At 36.4% G+C, this 20,528-nt stretch overlaps 1 protein-coding gene across 1 annotated transcript; it reads left to right on the forward strand.

The window, feature by feature from the left end:
• The first annotated feature begins 75 nt into the window (after positions 1-75).
• Positions 76-18,005, forward strand: LOC129800715 (dual specificity mitogen-activated protein kinase kinase hemipterous). The gene is made up of 11 exons (XM_055845317.1): positions 76-272; positions 613-884; positions 948-1,175; positions 4,300-4,479; positions 4,551-4,765; positions 4,859-5,002; positions 8,240-8,709; positions 11,113-11,349; positions 11,531-12,034; positions 16,765-17,119; positions 17,189-18,005. Exons 1-11 carry the CDS (start codon positions 140-142, stop codon positions 17,325-17,327), a joined length of 2,877 nt encoding a protein of 958 aa, XP_055701292.1. The 5' UTR covers positions 76-139; the 3' UTR covers positions 17,328-18,005.
• The last annotated feature ends 2,523 nt before the right edge of the window (positions 18,006-20,528 follow it).

Raw genomic sequence — 20,528 nt, forward strand, 5'->3', positions numbered from 1 at the left:
AACAATCCCATATCCCCGTACTGATTTTCCCATAAAACCGGCGAAGTGGCGAAATATTTCCCATGCTCACCACATATGTCGCTGGCATCGCGTTGTCAGACCGAAAAAAAAGTCTCGGGGAATTTTTTTTGTTCGGATAATGTCGAATGATATTGGGAATAAAATTCAGATATTGGAGGCTCGTTTGATAGGTAAAAATGAGTCTAGTGAGAGTATCGATAAGCAGCCCTTCGACAAATCACGACCAGGCAGCCAACGGCGTCCAGGCAACTGTGAGTATCGACGACAAAATTGCATGAAAATTTTGCCCTGTCAAACTCACTCGATCAGCCCATCCCAGAAATTCCCTATTCCGGGCCTAAATCCCCCATTTGGGGCTTCAGGGTAGTATCCCTTGACTACAATAAGACGCCTTAGGACAAATCTGCAAGAAAACTTTAGAAAATTGATTAATAGAAGAAAGAAAATAAGTGAAAAGGGGAAGTTTGACATCTCTGTGACGTCCGGAAAGATTTTCTCATTTAGACATCTCGGTGTTTTGATTATTTTCCCGGGGAAATTTGCAAAGTTATTTGGGTGTTTATTAAATACGGCATAAACTTAATCCTACAGTGGGCGATGTTGGCCGCACCCGGCCAGGATTTCGGCCTGGTGACCTGCATCTTCCTGTACGAGGATTCCCAAGCCTGCAATCTCGCATTGAGCCAGAGACAGAGGAGAAACTGAGGACCATTATGAAGAGGAGTGGTATTCTATGTCTCGATGGCAAAGAATATCAGACAGACATAAAAGATCTGGAGGATATGGGGGAATTGGGGAATGGAACGAGTGGACAAGTAGTCAAAATGCGACACGTCGAGAGTGACACAATGATAGCAGTAAAGGTAAGACTCTTATTTCATCAATCAATTGAGAAACCACTAAAAGGATTCCCATTGGCTTTGCAGCAAATGCGACGGACGGGAAATCAGGAAGAAAATAAGCGGATAATCATGGATTTAGATGTTGTGCTCAAATCCCATGATTGTGAATTTATTGTGAGGTGCCTGGGATGCTTTATCACTCAGACAGATGTGTGGATCTGTATGGAGTTGATGGCAACGTGCTTTGATAAGCTCCAGAAGAAATCAAATCTGCCAGTGCCTGAAGAAATTCTCGGGAAGGTTACAGTTGCTGTGAGTATTTCTGTTACTTTTCTCTCTTTCAATTTTCCAGTTGCGATTTTTAAATGGGCTTCAGACTATTACTGAACCAGGTTTCTGAAAATCCTTAATTCCTTAGCAGCAAACATTAACCATTGAAGAATTAAAGAGTGAGAAATTTATCCTTATTCCTGCATTTACATTTATGACGATTCCCAGTAAAAAGAAATTAGTAAACCAATTGAATTGATCCCTTTAAGAAATTTAGGAAATATTTTTGTATTTTTAAAATTACACAACATCTTCGAAACCTGGAAATATTGTACACTCAGTCCCGGGATTATGCACATTTTTGGGACCGAAAAAAACGCGCGAAATGGTATTATGCATCGAGAAAATTTGCATAACTTCAGGGGCTTTCTTTTGAATTAAATTAGGTACGTAGAATGAATTTCGCGCGGAGTAATGCTCAACGCACAATAACCACAACAACTTTTGTTTAGTAAACATGTTTTTGACATTTCGATGAGATATGACCAACGCACAATAACTTTTGTTTGTAAACATGTTTTCAAAATTTCCTATAAGAGAGAGCGAGATGACTAGATCTACATCTCATTCACTCTCATTGAAATTTCAAAAACATATTTACAAAACAAAAGTTATTGTGCGCTGAGCATTAGAGTGAGATTTAGATCTAGTCATCTCGCTCATTCTCATGGGAAATTTTGAAAACATGTTTACAAACAAAAGTAATTGTGCGCTGGTCATAAAAATAGTCAAAACAAAAAATCAATTTAATAGAAATGCATTAACAAACAATACTTTTTGGCCAGAATTCTTCAATAAATGGTTAGATTATTTAAAAACTTCACCTTAATAAAAGAAATTAATGTTTTATTCTGAAAAAGAAGCACGGTGTTTTCAAATTTCCCGCGTCACTGCATAGTTATTTCAAAAATGACTTCATAAATTGACTCCCAATGATAGGCAAACTTGAATAATTGTATGTGCATAATTCCGTCAGGTGCATAATCCCGAAGTGCATGCATAATGCCGGGACCTAGTGTAAAATTTACAATAATTAAGAGGCCCTAGTTAGATATTTTTAGTAGGGGAAACTGGGGCACCACTAAACACGGGGTACCACCAAACACGGCGATTTTTTAATCGTATATTGGATATCAGAGGATAAGACCGATAGGAATTTATAGGCACTATAGGGATGCTTGTCCACTGAAGGAGTGATCAAGATAGTCCAAGTAGTTTAGAAATAAAAATTACTGTTTGGTGGTACCCCGTGTTTGGTGGTGCCCCAGTTTCCCCTACACTTGCTCTTCCGTTTTACAGTACAAATCACACAATTTTTCTTTTAAAAAGAAGTGGCAAAGCGTCCCAGGTTTTGCGAAGTGCTTGAACTCGTGACATAAATACTATACCTCAAAGTACCTTAGGAGTAATAAATTTAAATTTCGTATGTTTGATGGTAAATTTCGTCAATTTCTGTGAATTTGTCACTGGTTCGTATTATTCATGGAATAATTGACCTATGAATGTTAGATCATATGCAAAATATTATAGCAAATACAAATAAATAAATCTACCGGTCAAATTGAGGAACCGGTAGAACGAGGGTATTTTACCTTATATCAAAAATATCCGAAAGTCGATATCTCTTACCGTTTGGCCTCTAGCCGTGTCTCAATTTCAAAAATGAAAAATGGTTTATCTAACTGCTTTCTTTTTGAGTTCGAGCAGTAAAATGAAAAAAAATTGCACGAGAGATGTGAGGAAAATAAAGGACATGCTAACGATTCTTTGATCGAGTTATTGGAGGGGGGGTACCCCAAATGTCCTAAGTATCAATCTCAAATCATTTAAGCTCTAGAGCTGGCGACAGCCAGACGGACAAACAGAACACCGTGATGTCAAAAAACTCAGAACTTCAGATTTTCAAAATTCTATGTTTTGCTTTAACATTTTTTAATAAATCAAATTTTTAAAAATAAGGATTAAGTTAATTTTTTAGATTTTTAATTTCAAAGACAATTCTATTCCGATTAAACGATACAAGAAAAAGAGTATGAGTAGGGCTTTCGTATAACTTTCAAAATAATATATTTCGTATAATAAAATAATAAGGAAACTGCTTGCAATTTATAAGAGGCTGCATAAAGCACCAATGTCTTATATAACGTGCAATATTTGCAATACAAATTGAAGGTTTTTGCTATTTTCTTTTCAGAAGCGTTTTTTGGAACCTTGAAAAGTAGTTTAACGTCTTTGTTTTCTATAAAATTAAGTACGTTTAAAATGAATAAAAATGTAAACATAAATTTGACTGCAAGTTCGGACAGCTGATATTTCGTAATATGAGTCTTATTTTCGTTTATTTCAAGAACTCAACTTACCAAGTCCCCTGTTTTGAGAAATTACCATAAGATATCCTAATCAGCTCGGAAACTTTCTTTTCAATACCGAAATGGGAGTTTCGAGATATTCAAAATCGAATTTTCGAAAAGCAACATTTCATTTTTTTTAGCTTCTGGGTGTGATCTATTGAAGTTTAAATGTTCCGAAGTGTTCGAACATTTAACGAGACCTTTTTAAATCATTAACTAAAATCAAATTCTGACAAGTACAAGCCGAGCTATACCCATTTTACGATTATTTTTTTGTTTCTTAATAGCTCGGGTCAAGGTGATGGGAAGGGACAAGTTTTTTTTCTTTGTTTCGGATCGAAAGCTTCTAGGCCCAGATAAGACATTCTACTAAAATTCAAGATCGATCCGTGGAATAGGGAGTTACGTATTAATAAAATAAATTGTTGTGGGGGTATTTAAAAATGGCAAAAGTCAGGGGAAGGCTGTGGTGGATCTGACTTTACCATTTGATGTCGTCGACCCGATATTTAACCTTTGCCGCAAACTGCTTGGCGATACCTCATTCTGATCTCTCACTAGGAGCGTTAGTCATTTCATTATCAATCTATAATGAAGACAATTCCATGTTTTCCATACGAATATTTATGCAAAGAGTTTTTCAAAGGGCAAATATAAATCGCAACTGGGTTGTTTCCTCTTGTGATTTATATAACTTGGAAATAACATGATTATTTTCTCTATCTATTCCTGTACACGTGATAACTGGTGAGCAGACAGTGAAAGCACTAGCTTATTTAAAAGATAAACACGGTGTTATCCACAGAGATGTTAAACCATCGAATATACTGATTGATGAGAAGGGTGTAATTAAACTATGTGATTTTGGAATAAGTGGGAGACTAGTCGATTCAAAGGCCAAAACACGATCAGCCGGATGCGCTGCTTACATGGCGGTGAGAATAATTTCTTTTCCCTAAAGAAATTTTCTTCCCTTAGGTGATGCATTGAATGCATTTTCTTTCAGCCTGAACGCATCGATCCGAAGAAACCAGAATACGATATTAGAGCCGATGTATGGTCTTTGGGCATTACATTAGTCGAACTGGCGACTGGCTCTTTTCCATACAAAGGCTGTAAAACTGACTTTGAAGTGTTGACCAAAGTTCTAGAATCAGATCCACCATCACTGCCAACTGATCAAGGTTTCAGTTCAGAATTTCAGGATTTCGTCAATAAATGGTAAGTATTATCATTGGCATATGATTTAATTTTTACGTAGCTCTATATTCAAAGTAATTGTTGATCTTCTGATTGATCATCCTGATAAAATAGTTTAACGAAGAATTCACATCGTCGTCCGAAATACCCTGAACTTCTGCGACAACCATTTCTAAAGTACTACGAAGATCACTATGTTGATGTACCTTCGTGGTTTTCTTCAGTAATGGAAAAGGCTGGACTTAAGTCACATCGCAGGTAATTTCTAGAAGAACAATATGTATTCTAAGCTTCGTAGTGATTTTTTTTTCTAACTAAATTGTAATTGACTGAATGTGGAATGAGTGAGATCGTTTTGCATCAAACAACATGCATGTTTTTATCATATTCTTTCATCCTCATATTTGTTAATTATCGTATGACAATGTTTTTCTTAACATAATAATCATATTGATCTGAATTAAGTTTTGCGGAATTGTGTGCGCGAATGGAACAGTTGACAATTTGCTGTTTATGGTGTACGTTTATACGCTAGGAAGAGATCTCTGAGATCTATTCCATTTTACGTGAAAAGATTCAGAATTTTTCTATTTTTTATTAGCTTCAGCCGCCAAAATCAGTTTACCATTTATCAGTTTGAAAGTTAAATTTCATTTTGTATTTATTTATTAACACAACACGAGGACTTAAGACAATAATTGACTTTGTCCTTGTTCCCGGTGGTGATAGAAGAATTGTCCAAGACGTTCGAGTTTTTCGTAGTGCTGAACTGTCAACTGATCACCAACTGCTCTTCGGAAAAATTAACCTCAACGAAGACTCTCCCGCTCTACCTAAGGGTAAGAGCAAAGTGCTTAGATGCATTAGGTGGGAGAGTCTCAAAAAGAAAGACGTTGAGGAAAAATTTGTGAAGGGCGTACAAGAAAGGTTTGAACAAATTCCACAATCTTCTTCTGACATTGAGGCGGAATGGGACTGTTTTCAAACAGCCATTTTGGCCTCGGCTACAGAAGCTTGTGGTGTTAAGCGCATTAATGTGACGAACAACGTGAAACGGTCATCTTGGTGGAACACACCGGTAGTAAAAGAAGCCGTTGTTGGAGAGAAAAAGAAGGCTTACAAGTTGTACATACAACGTAAGGATTCTGATTCTCGTGATCGTTATGTTGAAGCGCGAAAGGCTGCTAAGCTCGCAGTTAAAGCCGCTAGAGAGGAGGCGTGGAAAAAGTTCGGTGAAAAGCTGGAGCTTGACTACAGAATGGCAAACAAAACTATCTGGCAAACAGTCCGAAGACTCCGAGGGAAGAAGAGCAATTCCATCCAAGGAAGGGAATCTTCTGACCAAAGAGGAAGAGGTCTTAAATCGCTGGAAAGAGTACTTCTCAGAATTGCTCAATCCTCAGCAAGGCACTGATGATGATGTGTACCCACGAGTAAAGGCAGGGAGGAAAGTAGTCCTTCAGACAGTGAAGTCCTGTATGCGATTAGTAAATTGAAGGATGGAAAAGCTGCAGGAATTGACGAAATACGTCCCGAAATGCTAAAACTCATGGGTATAGCGGGTGTTAATTAGCTCACGCGTGTCATTAAGGTGGCTTGGCAAAGTGGAAGAGCGCCAAAGAACTGGCAAGTTGGGATCATTGTACCCATATTCAAAAAGGTAAACAAGAAAGATTGCTCCAATTATAGGGGAATTTCCCTTCTGAGTTTGCCCGGCAAAGTGATGCCAAAGTCCTTGAGAGAAGATGCCGAGATATAGTCAAACCCAGACTGGGTGAGGAACAATGCGGTTTCAGACCTGGTAGAAGCACCACGGATCAGCTTTTCACCCTGAGGATGATTGGCAAAAAGGCTTGGGAGTATGCAATTCCACTCTATGCTTGTTTCATAGATTTGGAAAAGCATATGACCGAGTACCGAGAGAACAACTTTGGGATGTACTGCACGAGTACGGACTGGATGAGGAATTGGTGGGAGCTATCCAGTCACTGGCGTTGCTCGAATTGCTCAGCATGAGCAATTGTTCATTTGTCGTCTGCTTTCCTTTATACGTTACACCGTCTTTCCCAGATTTAACAGAACTACGCCCCTGAAACGAAATTACCATGTAACACTTTAACAGAACTGTGTCGGAGATACTTTTCTGCATCTCCTTCCTTATCTATAACTGCATCTTGGAATCCAACAGAACTGTGCATGTGCATGTGCAATGTGCACCTTCCCGGAACTCCACCAGAACAATAAAACTGTTCATAACCGCATAAGAACGTCTGCGCTCTTTATCTGTAGCACACTGCCTAAGGCGTAGATTCGAATCCCACTTCTGATTTGTTGTTCTTGGGATAACCAATATCTACTCCTAAGGTCTCAGAACACGGAGCTCCGTGCTCCCCCTCCCGTTCGTTCGATCGAACCAAGACTGACTCCTCTGTCCACGAACAAACTCTTTGCCGTTCCGTTATAACAAGAGTAAATGATTGACAACTTTTAAATAATGACCATTGCAATTTTATTAAAAGAACCGATTTCTAAAAGTATTAGAAAATTACAAAGTGTCAAAAGTAAAATGGAGAACTGATTAATGCCATTCATCTGTCAACTTCTTCGCAATGAACTGTTCGCGACGACTGGGTTATCCATTGTCGAATGAGTCGTTAAATTCATGATCATCAGATTTTTTAAAAATCATTACTGATTTTTGAATTAGACTTTTTTATATTTAATAAATCAATAAAGCAGTTCTAAACATGTTTTTGAAAAATGAAAGATAAAATAAGATGATATTAAATAAAAAAAAACTAAGTTTCAATTATTCACAGAATTAGAGATATTATATTTGCGCATAAACATTTTTTTTTTGGCGAAAAGATGTTTAGAATAAACATACAGGATATAATCTTGGCGTATAAACAGCACCTAAAGGGCAAATTTGTCAATTTTTTGAGCATGTGTTGTTTCTTTTTTTAATTTAATCCGTTTTATCCCTTGTTCTTATTATAGTTGTTTTTATTTTTTTGTAGGTAACAATTATAATCTATTTATTTTGTTAAGTAAGTATTGACATAGAATTTTTCACTTTTTAATACAATTCAACAAATATTTTCTGGCTTTAAAAATAAACTCACAGATTTCTTTATTACACTTCTACCAAAATAACCCCCTTATTAATGTGAGCTTTACTCTAATTTTCTATAAATCTTTCTTCGTCGTTTAAATGTCTCTTTGTAAGTTTTTTAGTCATATTTTTTTGCTATGTTTCGCCTATTTTTCTCTAGATATTGGTAACATACAGAAATTTTGAAATATGATTTTTTTTCAGTGAGTTTTCTTCTCAAAATAAGATATTTCTTGGTATTTCTTGTTTGATTCTCAATAGAAAAGAAAATCCAATATCTCTGCATTTTCTATCTTTTATTATTTCGCACTGGAATGAAGAGCTTTTCACTGTCTGTCTTTAACTCACTGGAAAATGTGTTTGCTGCCCTTTATTTCCAGACTATCGCCCTCACACTTGCAATCTGAAGCTCATAGGACAATAGTAGCACCATCAAGTATACCAAATTATAAAGAATGTAGTAGCAGTAGTATTCATCGCCATCAAATGTCGCATTCGCCAATTTCACCAATAAACACATCATCGAACGTATCACCAAGTGCAGCAGGAATAGTCAGTGAAATCGGTGGATCTTCGACGGAGGAAAAGGATGTTGAGGAGCAGAAGAGGACCTACAGTGAGGATTTGTACAGTGAAAGGGGAGATGGTGTTTTCTATGGTAGTGGCGGTGAGACGTCGTGTGAATTTCCCATTGATGAAGGGGACTTTGGCTTAGTCAGAAACACAAAAGATAACCACGATGTTGTGAGTGAAATGAACAAAATGTACAGAAAGTCACCGTTTATGCAACGTAGGAAAGAAATTGGAGAATTCGGAAGTCCACGAAGGGAATCAATGTTGAGTAATCTAGGTATGCTAGAATTTCAATTTATATTTTTTTATTTATAATTTTATCTGAAGATATGCAACAGAAAAAAAGATATCGGAAAATCTGTAAAATGAAGATTACATTAATGATACGAATGCCCTAAGTTTCTATCTTTAACCGTTTGGTTCTGTAGCCTATTAACAGTCAGTCGAAAAAATTTAAAAGTTTTTATATTTTCTGCCAAACCTTCAGAATTAATAATAATGAATCAATAGAGCCACAAAAAAATCATTAAGGTGCTTAACTTTCAGTATTGTTAATCCCTGAGCTTTTTTCGAATTTCGAAATTTTTTCGAAGTTCCGTTCCGGGACTTAAGAGCTAAATCCCGAAATTCTGCTATTTCAGGATCCCATCACCAAAACCACTTTAAGTACCCAAAGGATTTTCGTAGCTCTGGGATATGCAAGATCCCGGGTATTCGGGCTTTCAGGATTAAGAACGTCTTAAGATATTAGACATTCAAAAATACTCTGGATTGTGGGATTTACAGAGGTCAAGGATTTAGTGGATCCCGGAATTTTCAACATCCCAGTGTATTTAGGGTCCTCAGTTATTCGGGGTAGGGGGAAGTGGGGCACCCTTGAAATTGGGATTTTTCACTTATTTTTGAATAAAATTGAGCCTTATCGTGATATAATTTAGGTGCATAAAGAGATTGAGAAGCAAAATTTTATCAAGATAAGGCTCAATTTTATTTAAAAGTAGATGAAAAATTCCAATTTCAAAGGTGCCCCACTTCCCCCTATTGGGATTTTCAATTTTTGTTTTTTGATATTCGAAATCTCGGAATGTTTTGGTTTCCAGGATTTACATGTTCCCGGTTTTTTTCTCTGTTTCGGAATTTACAGGTTCCCGGGATATTTAGGGTTCTAAGATATTCGGGTTAACTGGGATTCTTAGGATTTTTGGAGTCCTAAGATATTTGTGATACTGAGATTTTCGGATTTCTGGAATATACGATTTTTTCCTAATGTTCGGGTTCGGACTTCCAGGATTTACAAATTTCCAGGGTTTTCAGGATACCGGGATATTTAAGATCTTGTTATATTCAAGTTCGAGATTGCAGATTTCCGGGATTTATGAAATCTTGGAATTTTCAAGATCCCCAGATATTCGAGGTTGCAGGATGTAAAGACTCCTGGGATATTCAAGACCCCGGGTTTTTGGTGTTCCGTGATATACAAGAGTTTCGGAATTTTCAAAATCGTGAAAAATGTAGGGTCCTAAGATATTCTTCATACTGGGATTTTTGAATTCCTGAGATATTCGAGATCTCGGGATATTCAGGATTCTAGGATTTATGAACTCCCGTGATTCTCGTTATATTCGAGTTCAAGGTTAGAGAATTTCCAAAGTCCCGGGATTTACGGGACCTTAGGATTTTCAAGAGTCTCGGGATATTCGGGACTTTGGGTATTTGGTGATTCGTGATTAACGGAGTCTCAGGATTTTTAAGATCCCGATTTAAGAACATAAGATATTCGGAATACTATGATTTTCGGTTTCCTGTGATATAATAGATGTCGGGATGTTTTGGCTTCAACGATTTACAGATTCCCGGAGTATTCGGGGTATCGGGATTTTTAGGTTCCCGGGATATTTAGGGTCCTAAGATATTTGGGTAACTGAGATTCCTGAGATTTCCGGAATCCTAAGATATTTGAAATACTCAGATTTTCGGATTTCTGGGATATTCGAGATCCGGTATCCGGAATATTCGGGCTTCCAGGATTTACAGACTTTCGAGATATATGGGATCTTGGAATTTTCAAGATCCCTACACTGAGAAAGAAAGGGGGTGCGATTAACTTTTTTCCTTATAACTTTAACACTTTTTAGGTGTAAAAACATATCAACATTCTTTAATGTTAATTTTGCACCTTTTTAAGGGTAAAATTAACGTGAAAAGGGGTTAATTTAACCCCCAATACACCTATAAAGGGTAATATTTACACCGATTTCGGATCAATAATGCAGGGTAAAATTAACATATCCGGAATGTTATTTTAACTTTTTCGGATTTCTCTCAGTGTAGACATAGACATTCGAGGTTCCACGATTTAAAGAATCCTAGGACATTTGGGACCCCGGGTATTTTGTGTTCAGTGATTTATGGCTTCGAGTGACCTGAGGATTAGCCGAGAGACGGCTTAGCGCAATTATATTCGCAATAATGATTAAACTACTTTTTCCTTATTTTCCACTAAGCCGTCTCTCGGCCTAAGTCGTAAGACTGTCTAGGGCATTACACAGGGTCTCGAGATTTTTAAGATCCTTCAATGGTGCTACTAACCTACGCATTCCGATTTACACACAGTATCCTATTTATCATAAGCTGATGATTGCCTTTTAATTAAAATTCATCGCTTCGATTTCTTTCTTAGGTCACAGCTTCATCCGGAATATGACAAATTCTCCGTTCACCCAGAAAAAATTGACCAATCAAACGAGACAGCAACAATTGGAGGCCATGAGGAATCAAACAAGACCACCGGATGCTGATGAAAATGGCTTCTGTAATCTCTATGGATCGGATTCTCCATTGCCATTGCGAAAGCCATCGGGACTTATACAGCCCGATTCCGCACAAATACGTCTACCAGGAAACACTAGTCCAATCGGTAAGTTTATTTTGCTGAGTGTTTTTTTTTTTCAACAAATTAATAAGAAATTTGAGGAGCAATGCTTTTTTTTTAAAAAAAGACAGAAATAATAGGGAATAATGCAACTAACAAAAAGTCATTTTGTGTCTTTTACTGTGTGATATATTCATCAATGCTTGGCAAACAAAAAAAAAACCAGTGCTTCAGCGCTTCTACCATCAACAGAGTCAGTTGCGCGAGAGGCAACTGGAGGAAGAGGGGAAATTGCATCAAGAAAATACAAATCCCTTTCACAGTGATATACTTAAATACCAAACAATTCAGCGATCTCATGTACCAAATGTTGGTGTCATGAATCCTTTCCATGAACATCAGTATCACTATAATTTACACCAATACAATCACCGCGGAATTGATGACAAAAGCCATCTCAATCAGCAATCAGCTAATGCACATCAGCTCAATGCTAATAGTCCAAAGCATCAGTACCTCTTTAGTAGTTGTAGCAATGGCAAAAAGAATTCAGTTCAGCCAACATCGTCGGGATTCTATTCACCAGGTGGCAGTGACTACAGAGGAGATTCAACTACAGATTACCCAAGGTTGGATCACAATGTCTACAGCAGTAGTCCCAGGGGACGAAATTCACCGTCTAACCTGATAAATGGATCTGCGACAGGTGATGGTATTAAGGATGATTCAGGTGAGTTACCTTTTTCTTTAAACTTTTGATTTACATTTGATAGAATTTATTCAAATGCTGCTATGCTTCTGAAGATTTTATTTTTACTTTTGAATTTTTATTATTGTACCTTGTACATTTTATTATTATCATTTTGATTCAATTTGTACAAAAGCAGCAGCTTCTTATGAATTTTTCTTTGCAATCCATCATTTTATTTTATCCCTCATTGAGATTTTTGTAAAAAATTGGGTGATTGAAAAATAGATCTCGATTCATGGCCTTTGGGAACCTTGTGCCCAAAAGAAAAATATGGATACTCTGACAAACAAAATTTTTGAACAATTTAGAATCGGTAAAAATCTGATTACCAACGATAAGAATTTCCAAATCTTGTATTTTTCGCGGGAATCCAATTAATTTCTGATAAAAGAAATTTTTTATCAAAAAAAGAGTTTGATCAAGAAAGGAGTTAAATGAAATTGCTGTCATTATTCCCAAAGAAATAGCTCTGGTTCTTCTATAAGACTTTTATAGGAATATTTTTAACTTGTAATATCAACTGATAAGTAGAGTTTTATCCAATCAAAGGAAAAAGCGGTGGCTAAGCGTCCTAGACTTTGCGAAGTGCTCGAACTCGTAACTTAGATGCTATACTTCAAAAGTGCTTTCGCATTATTTATCATTTACCGGTTCTCAACCGATTTAAAACGGTTCATAAATCACTCAAAAGATCTCTCAAAATAGCTTTAGGGCAGAATCACATTGACAGTAAAATGCTCACCATATTTCGTTAATTTACTCATTTTCATTGCAATTCTTACGTAAATTTTCTATTACGATATTACCTTGTCTCATACTCGGTTGCACTAGGTGAAAATAGTATAAGAAAATTGAATAAATAAAGCGAAAATGCGATAAACGGTAAGCAAAAAAAAAACTGTAGGATTTTTTTGCTACCGTTTTTCGTACAGTTTTTTTGCTCACCGTTTATCGCATTTTCGCTTTATTTATTCAATTTTCTTATACTATTTTCACCTAGTGCCACCGAGTATGAGATAATGTAACTCGCTAATTGAGAATTTGCGTAAAAATTACAATGAAAATGCGTAAATCAACGAAATGCGGCGAGGAATTTGACGGTGACGGTGATAATTTTACTGTCAATGTGATTCTGCCCTTAATCTTAGTAACAAATAGGTATGAGAAGAGAGTAGAAAGCAGAGAATTCTCTTTCGTCATGGCGAACTGTCCTGCAGTACAGACATATTTAAAATAGCTCCTCGTGGACAGTCTGCAGCCTACTCCAGTTATTGTTCATAAGCCGGCCCGTTTCATACAGTTAATTCGCATTGCCCCTATAATCCAAAAATAAAAGAAATCAATGGAAATGTTTTCGAGAAATTCTAAAAAAAGACATGTTTTTGGTGGAGATGGAAGGGAGGTGGACGAAAAAGAAGGAAATACTCTCCAAAGGAGTCACCAAAGACCAGAAGTCGATATATCTTACCGTTCAGCCTCTACACAGAAAAAAAAATTTGTAAAATTGTTCGTAAATGTTTGTGAAATCCTATGGAGGTCTTACTAAATGCTCGTGAATCATATAACGAACAAAACAAGTTCGTAAAATTTTGTACTTTTTCACAAACATTGTTCGTAAAATGATCATTTGACGAACATTTTTTGTACTTTTACAAGCATTTGTTCGTAAATGTTCGTAAACACACAAAAAATATTCGTAAAATGCCAAACAAAAATTTACTAGCAAATACGAACAAATGACGAAATTTTGCGAACATTTTTTTGTGTGTTTACGAACATTTACGAACAAATGTTTGTAAAAGTACAAAAAATTTTCGTCAAATGATCATTTTACGAACAATGTTTGTGAAAAAAGTACAAAATTTTACAAACTTGTTTGTGGGTTATACGATTCACGAGCATTTCGTAAGTCTGCTATAGGATTTCACAAACATTTACGAATAATTTTTTCGGTCATAAATGTTCATGGATAAAATGCTCACGAAACATATCCGAAAATGAAAGATATTACTGAAGTCATTTTCGAACAATAATTTGTAGGAGTCGGTTCTTCTACAATAGTCCTAAAGGTCATTTATTTGAAAATTGTGTGCCATTTCCCTTCATGACAGCATCAGAGAAATAGAATACGAGAGGGAAATACAGGCAAACTGGGTTTGACCGTGAAGTGAGGAGCATGAAGCTCCGAATTCTAGGCTCCTGATAGCGAATAAAGGGGTTATTCCAGGGCCCAGGACAACAAATTTCACTAAAATAACTATCAAAAGTTGTGTTATAATTCCATAGGTGTATCTTGACCAAATTACATAGTCTGGCAAACCGTGTTTTTTCTGAAATTTTCTAAATTGTGGGAAAAAATTTTATTAAAAAAAATTGTCATTCGGCATTGCGGTATTTAGGCTTTATTTCGGGTATTTAAACTTTTTGGGTTTTTGGCTTTCGGGATTTTGACCCATTCAGGATTTTAACCGGAAGCCCCGCTTTGCTTTCATCTCTGTATCTTTGAAAATATTATACTTCGAATTGGCTTCTGAAATTATTTTAGAATATTCTTAGATATTTTATCTATCTATTTAAGCAAAAAAAATATAGATTTGTTTTGACCGTTTTGACCTTGTAATTCAGGATAGTTGAAATGTTCATGAATTCCAGCTCAAGCTCAGGAAGAATGTTCTCATTATTTTTTTTTTTTTTTTTGTAAAATAAATATCACTCTCGAAAGTATGTGGAACATACAACTTTTCGGATTTGGCTGAGATTTTCTGCGTCGATAGGGCAGTAAACTGAACGTTACCTCATCAAGGGTAGAGCTCACCGGTGGTTTTTATTTTGAAAAAGGATTTCGAATCAAAATGCCTTGGTTTATATGGACCTTTACGACTCTGAAATCCTTAAAAGACGAAGGGGTCATAAAATCTGATCTCTAACTGGTTATTGGCCAAGATTTTTAGTAAAATTTTGATTTAGGATTTTACATATTGAAAGCGAATGATCCATAAAATTTTCAAAAACCAAAAAAAAATATCGCTATTTAGAATTTTGAGACCTTTGAGAACTGGGCTAAACCTCTGGTCTGAAGACAATTTTAGATTAGAATCATTAGATGATCGTAGGAATTTCTTTTGAGTCACCGGTGAGTCCGTAATCCTTAAAGAATTAATGAATGAAACATTATATGAAATTTATTTTACTACTAGAACTCCACGGAGAGAGCAGTATATATCGCTCCTTGGAAATTACAAGGGGCCAACTAATTTTCGGCCATTTTTCAGGAGATAGCATGAAAGATTCAACTTTGTTTAAATAAGTATCTCAATTTAATGACTGAACAAAAACAATTTATTACTTTTCTATTTGTATGAGCACTAATATAAACATCGAAACTTTTATATTTTTACCTTTCAACAAGGGCTCAACTTGCTTGAATTAGTCACCTGTTTCACAAAAATTTGAACGATGAATATATTTTGTGCCCCTTTACTTCAAACAAAATTATGCAAGTAATCAAAAAGATTAAAAGTTTAAAAAACTGTTCTAATAACGAAATTTAATGACCTTATATCATCTGAAAAGTTATTATATTGTCTTTCTAAGCGGTCGTATTTTGTTCGTAGTTTTTTCAAGGAGTCGTATTTTGGTAGAATTTTGGAAATCTGAAGTTTCGAGTTTTTTGGCGTCACACTGTTTGTCCGTCTGTCCGTCCGGCTGTCGCCATCTCTAGCGGCCAAACGGTTAGAGATAGCGACTTGGGACCAAAGGGGGACCCCCCATAAGTCGACCCAAGGATCGTTAACATGCCCCTCATTTTCCCCCGTCCCCTTCCCTTCCCCTCCAAAATCATGTTTTTTGGGATTGCTCGAAAACGCGTCGTGCGATTTTTTTCATTTTTGGATATGTTTTAGAGTTTACCCAGACAGACATTTCGTCTTTAGGTCAAAGGTTAAAAAGACACTAGAGAGCGCATTTATCAAGCGAATGGGGTCATGTTTGGGCTCGTTGGAAAGGTCTTGGAATTTCCGACAAAACTGAACCGGTTCCAATCGGTTTTGAATCGATAATGAACCGGCTCATAACCGATAAATAATTTTTATACGAAATTCAATTATATTACTCCTGAGGTGTATTTTGGGAAATATTTTGAGTGATTTATAAGTCGGTTCAAATCAGTTGTGAACCGGTAATGAACCGGTTATTTACCGATAAGTAATTTTTGTTCGAATATAATTTTTATTACTCTTCAAACTATTTTGTGGAATCTATTGAGTGTTTTATAAATCGATTCAAATCGGTTGAGTACCTGTAAACGGTAAATGATGCGAAAGTACTGGGACGCTTGGCCACCCCTTTTTAGTATACATTTAATTAATTGATCTTCTTAATCTATGAAAAAGCTAACCCAAATATGATCCAGAGTTATTTTTTCCTCGTTAAGAATAACTAACGTCTAATTCTTTCTTGAAAGCGTAAATTTTTATATTTATCTGATAATATTTTTAGACATATTGGACATACAAAATTCGAAAAGAATGGGTACTTCACCTGAAAATAGGAACTGGGCAAAATTTTTATTGTATATACATTTTTTTTTTGATTGGCAAAAAATTGGATTGATATAAAAGTCATTTTCACATCCACACAGCTTTATTTTGCTTGCCTCTATCTAACCGTAGGCATATTTTTTTTGGCGATCCATCCCTCAATGCGTTCAGGGTGGTTCAATTCGATTGCAGGTGTGGTGAAGCGTCGCTTTGCCTCCTACATGAAACTCCATCTGGCATCGGGTGATCGTGGTGATAAGGATCGTGGAAGGCCGACTGTCAATTCCAATCCATCAACTGTTCACAGTACTCCAACGCACACATCGACCAATCCTTTTCTGGTTCAGGATAGGGCAACATTGCCTATTCAACCACCTAGTCCGCATGTACTCAGTGGTGTCGATAGACGCCATCGGAGTCCAGATCCTCCGCCACGGTACAATCGTGGTCAGTCCCCTCTCGTGCTGCGGAGGAATCTGTATGAGATGGGACAACTTCCGCCAGGATCTCCAATATTGCCCAGGAGGTGGTTTAGTTTTTGATGGGAATTTCTTGTGCAGAAGATGGTAATGGGAGATTTTTAATGATATTTCAGGTATTTGTCTTCATCACCACCTGTACCACCGCCAAGACGTGGTTCTGAAAGTGTTCCAGGATCCCCTCAACATTTCCGCACACGAATTCACTATACCCCAGAGCCCCAAAGACGATTCTATCGACATATTGATCAATGAGTGGGACTGCAAGTGATGATCCTTAGATCATCTTATGGTTTCTGAATTATTGTCAGAAGAAGATGATGCGAAAAAAAAGAGAAACAAATGTTTATGGAGAGATATTTGGACAATATGCATGTGGTTAATTCATCCCCCATGACATCAATCATTCATCCGGACCCCCTTATAGATTTTTTTTGGTGTGCACATTAATGGAAAAAAAAATTCTCAGGTGTTCTAAATAATCTAAAAAAAAAATCATAATTCATCAGTCGCGAAGTCATTGTAGTTTTGTATGTAAATCATGGTCATTTCATCATCATGCCTTTCCTGACTTAACAGTTCAGATCCAGAGAGTAATGGCATTGATTGAGTTTCTATTCTCTAATTTAAATGATAATAATAATAAAAAAAATGTATTCGCTACTGTGCAAGTGGTAATTGATATAGTGTGAGAATACATTAATAAAAAAAAAATTGAATGACTGATTTGTAGGAAATAGCTGAAGAAAAAAAGAAACACTATTTATACACTGGAGAAAAAAAAATGTGAATAGTAACTTTGAGAGTGTCCCAATTACTTTTTAGAGATAGGAAATATAAAGAGAAAAACTTTTGCGACTTGTATAGATATAAGGACGTATATTCTGTATATGTACATGCATATATAATAAAAAATGTAATGTGATTATTAAATCTCTTGCTTTTTCGGGAATTTGGAAGAGAAAAGGAATTTAATACGACTTTGTAAAGTACTCCTTCGAAAAAATCCGTTATGCTCTGAATGCAGTTTTAAGTTGCTTAATTGGTAAATAGGGTAAATTAAGCTAATTCAAAACCTGCTCTAAATGGATCTTTTTCTCTATTCTAAATGGAAACGTCATTGTTTTTATGATAAATACAGTACTAAATTATTATATTTATATATTTTCTATACCACAGTTTCATTACTTAGTTAATTTTGCTCTAAATAAAGCGAAAATCCATTCATATTCACAAATTTTAATTTGTTATTTTCTCAGAAAAATTAAAAGTGTACCATTTCACAATCGAATTTTTCATCGATCGACCATGTTTTCCAATGAAAAACACAATAAAATGACTGTTGTTTATTCGTTTTGTTGAACATTTATGTCATATTTCTGGCTAATTTTAGTTAAATTAAGTGCTAATCTTCATTGTTAACGGTATCTAAAGTTTTCAAATGAAATAATTACCTATTTCGTGAAAAAAAGGTTTTTTTACTAAAGTGTCTGCAAATGCTTCAATAGGAAACCCCAAGGGGTAACTCATATTGAGAAATCCTCGTCAATTGTCCGAGAAACGCTTCGCGAAACCCGAGAAACACAATTTCTGCATCGCGAAACCCGAGAAACCCAAAAATTGCATCACGAAACCCGAGAAACCCAATTTCTGCATCGCGACACCCGAGAAACCAGAAACTTGTCAGAAAAAATGGGAATGAGTTACACCTTGGGAAACTCCAGAAATATGACTTTGGAGAGATTTTCTTATTGTTTTAGATGGGAAAGTAGAAAAGACCAGGAATAAGTCCAAATCCTGTACTTAAGAGCAACTTAACAAGGTTTTTGAAGCCTTTCGTCGCGGTTTCACTTACACTGTTTGTCTCCAATTACAAACTTTCCCTTGTCTCCATTTGGATTAATATGTTTCCAATAGAAGTATTTTATGCTCGCGTATTTTTCTTGTGTTTAAGAAGTTTTCAAATTATATCTAAAGAATTTTCACTAAACAGTAACATTCTAGAAGAGTCAAAGAGCAAATTTATGTAATTCTCTTCAGAAAAAATATAAACTTAAAGTGTTGAATCTTCTGTCAAAGTTAAAGCGTCTGGAAATGGTTTTGAATTAGGACATTTACCCTAAAGGTTACTTTGTATCATTTCAAAGTTAATTAATAATGCAATAATTTTTTGTTCTTGAAAATTATATTACTACAAATTCTAATTAATTTGGACCGTTTCAGATGTCTTCAGGACTCAAAGTCAGCAGATCAGTCCATAATGAAAAGTGATCAACAACGATCAGCCGATTATGACCATACACGCTTCCGATGCCTGTTTGGCGCCGATTAGTGGATTACGCAAACTGATTATCAAGGATCAGCCGATCATTCAGGTTGATCAGCAACGATCAGTCTCCACGATTGGCTGATCATTGCTGCAGTCTACATGATCGGCTGATCCTTGCTGATCAGTCTTCATGATCGGCTGATCATTGTTGATAATTCTTCATGATAGGCTGATCGTTGCAAATCAAACTGCATGATCGGCTTATTTGCACCGAGCAATCTCCATGATCTCCTGATCGTTGCTGATCAGTCTCCATAATCAGCAGATCGACACCGAACAAACTCCACGATCGGGGGATCGTTGTTGATCGTTCTTTATGATCGGCTCATCCTTGCTCATCAGTCTGCATAATCTGCTGATAGACGCCGAAGAGTCTCCATGATCGCTTGATCATTGTTGATGATTATTCTTTATGATCGGCTTATCGTTGTTGATCATTCTGGATAATCAGTCTGATCGGCGCCGAATAGTCTGCATGATCGGCTGATCGGCGCCGAATAGTCTCCATGATCGGCTCATTATTCTTTATGATCGGCTGATCGGCGCCGAACATTTCCCACGATCGGGGGATCGTTGTTGATCATTCTTCATGTTCGGCTGATTATTACTGATCATTCTTCATGATCGTTGCTGGTCATTCTTCGTGATCAGCTAATCGTTGTTGTCCATTTTTCATGATCGGCTGATCTCTGCTGATTACTCTGCATATTCGGCAGATCCGCGCCGAACAGTCTCTATGATCGGCTGATCGTTGTTGATCATTCTTCATGATCGACTTATCGTTGTTGATAATTCTTTATGATTGGCTGATCCTTGGTGATCAGTTTGCATAATCGACTGATCAGCACCGAACAGTCTCCATCATTGTTGATAATTCTTTATTATCGTCTAATCGTTGCTGATAAGTCCCCATGATCGGCTGATCGGCGCCGAACATTTACCATGATCAATTGATCGTTCTTCATGATCGGATGATCGTTGTTGATAATTCTTCATGACCGACTGATCGTTGCTGATAATTCTTTATGATTAGCTATGATTATGGTTAGTCTACATAATTGTTGATCCTTCTTCATGATCGGTTGATTGTTGCTGATAAGTCCGCATGATCGGCTGATTATGATTAG

The sequence above is a fragment of the Phlebotomus papatasi genome, chromosome 1 (assembly GCF_024763615.1).
Source record: "Phlebotomus papatasi isolate M1 chromosome 1, Ppap_2.1, whole genome shotgun sequence".
In the NCBI taxonomy this organism is placed as follows: domain Eukaryota; kingdom Metazoa; phylum Arthropoda; class Insecta; order Diptera; family Psychodidae; genus Phlebotomus; species Phlebotomus papatasi.

What these genes read in the sequence shown, in the direction of transcription:
- LOC129800715 (XM_055845317.1), top strand. Translation starts at nt 140, where the DNA reads ATGTCGAATGATATTGGGAATAAAATTCAGATATTGGAGGCTCGTTTG. An exon ending in TCGGGAAGGTTACAGTTGCT is followed by an intron (nt 1,176 to 4,299) that starts GTGAGTATTTCT and finishes ACTGGTGAGCAG; the next exon opens with ACAGTGAAAGCACTAGCTTA. An exon ending in GGACTTAAGTCACATCGCAG is followed by an intron (nt 5,003 to 8,239) that starts GTAATTTCTAGA and finishes CTTTATTTCCAG; the next exon opens with ACTATCGCCCTCACACTTGC.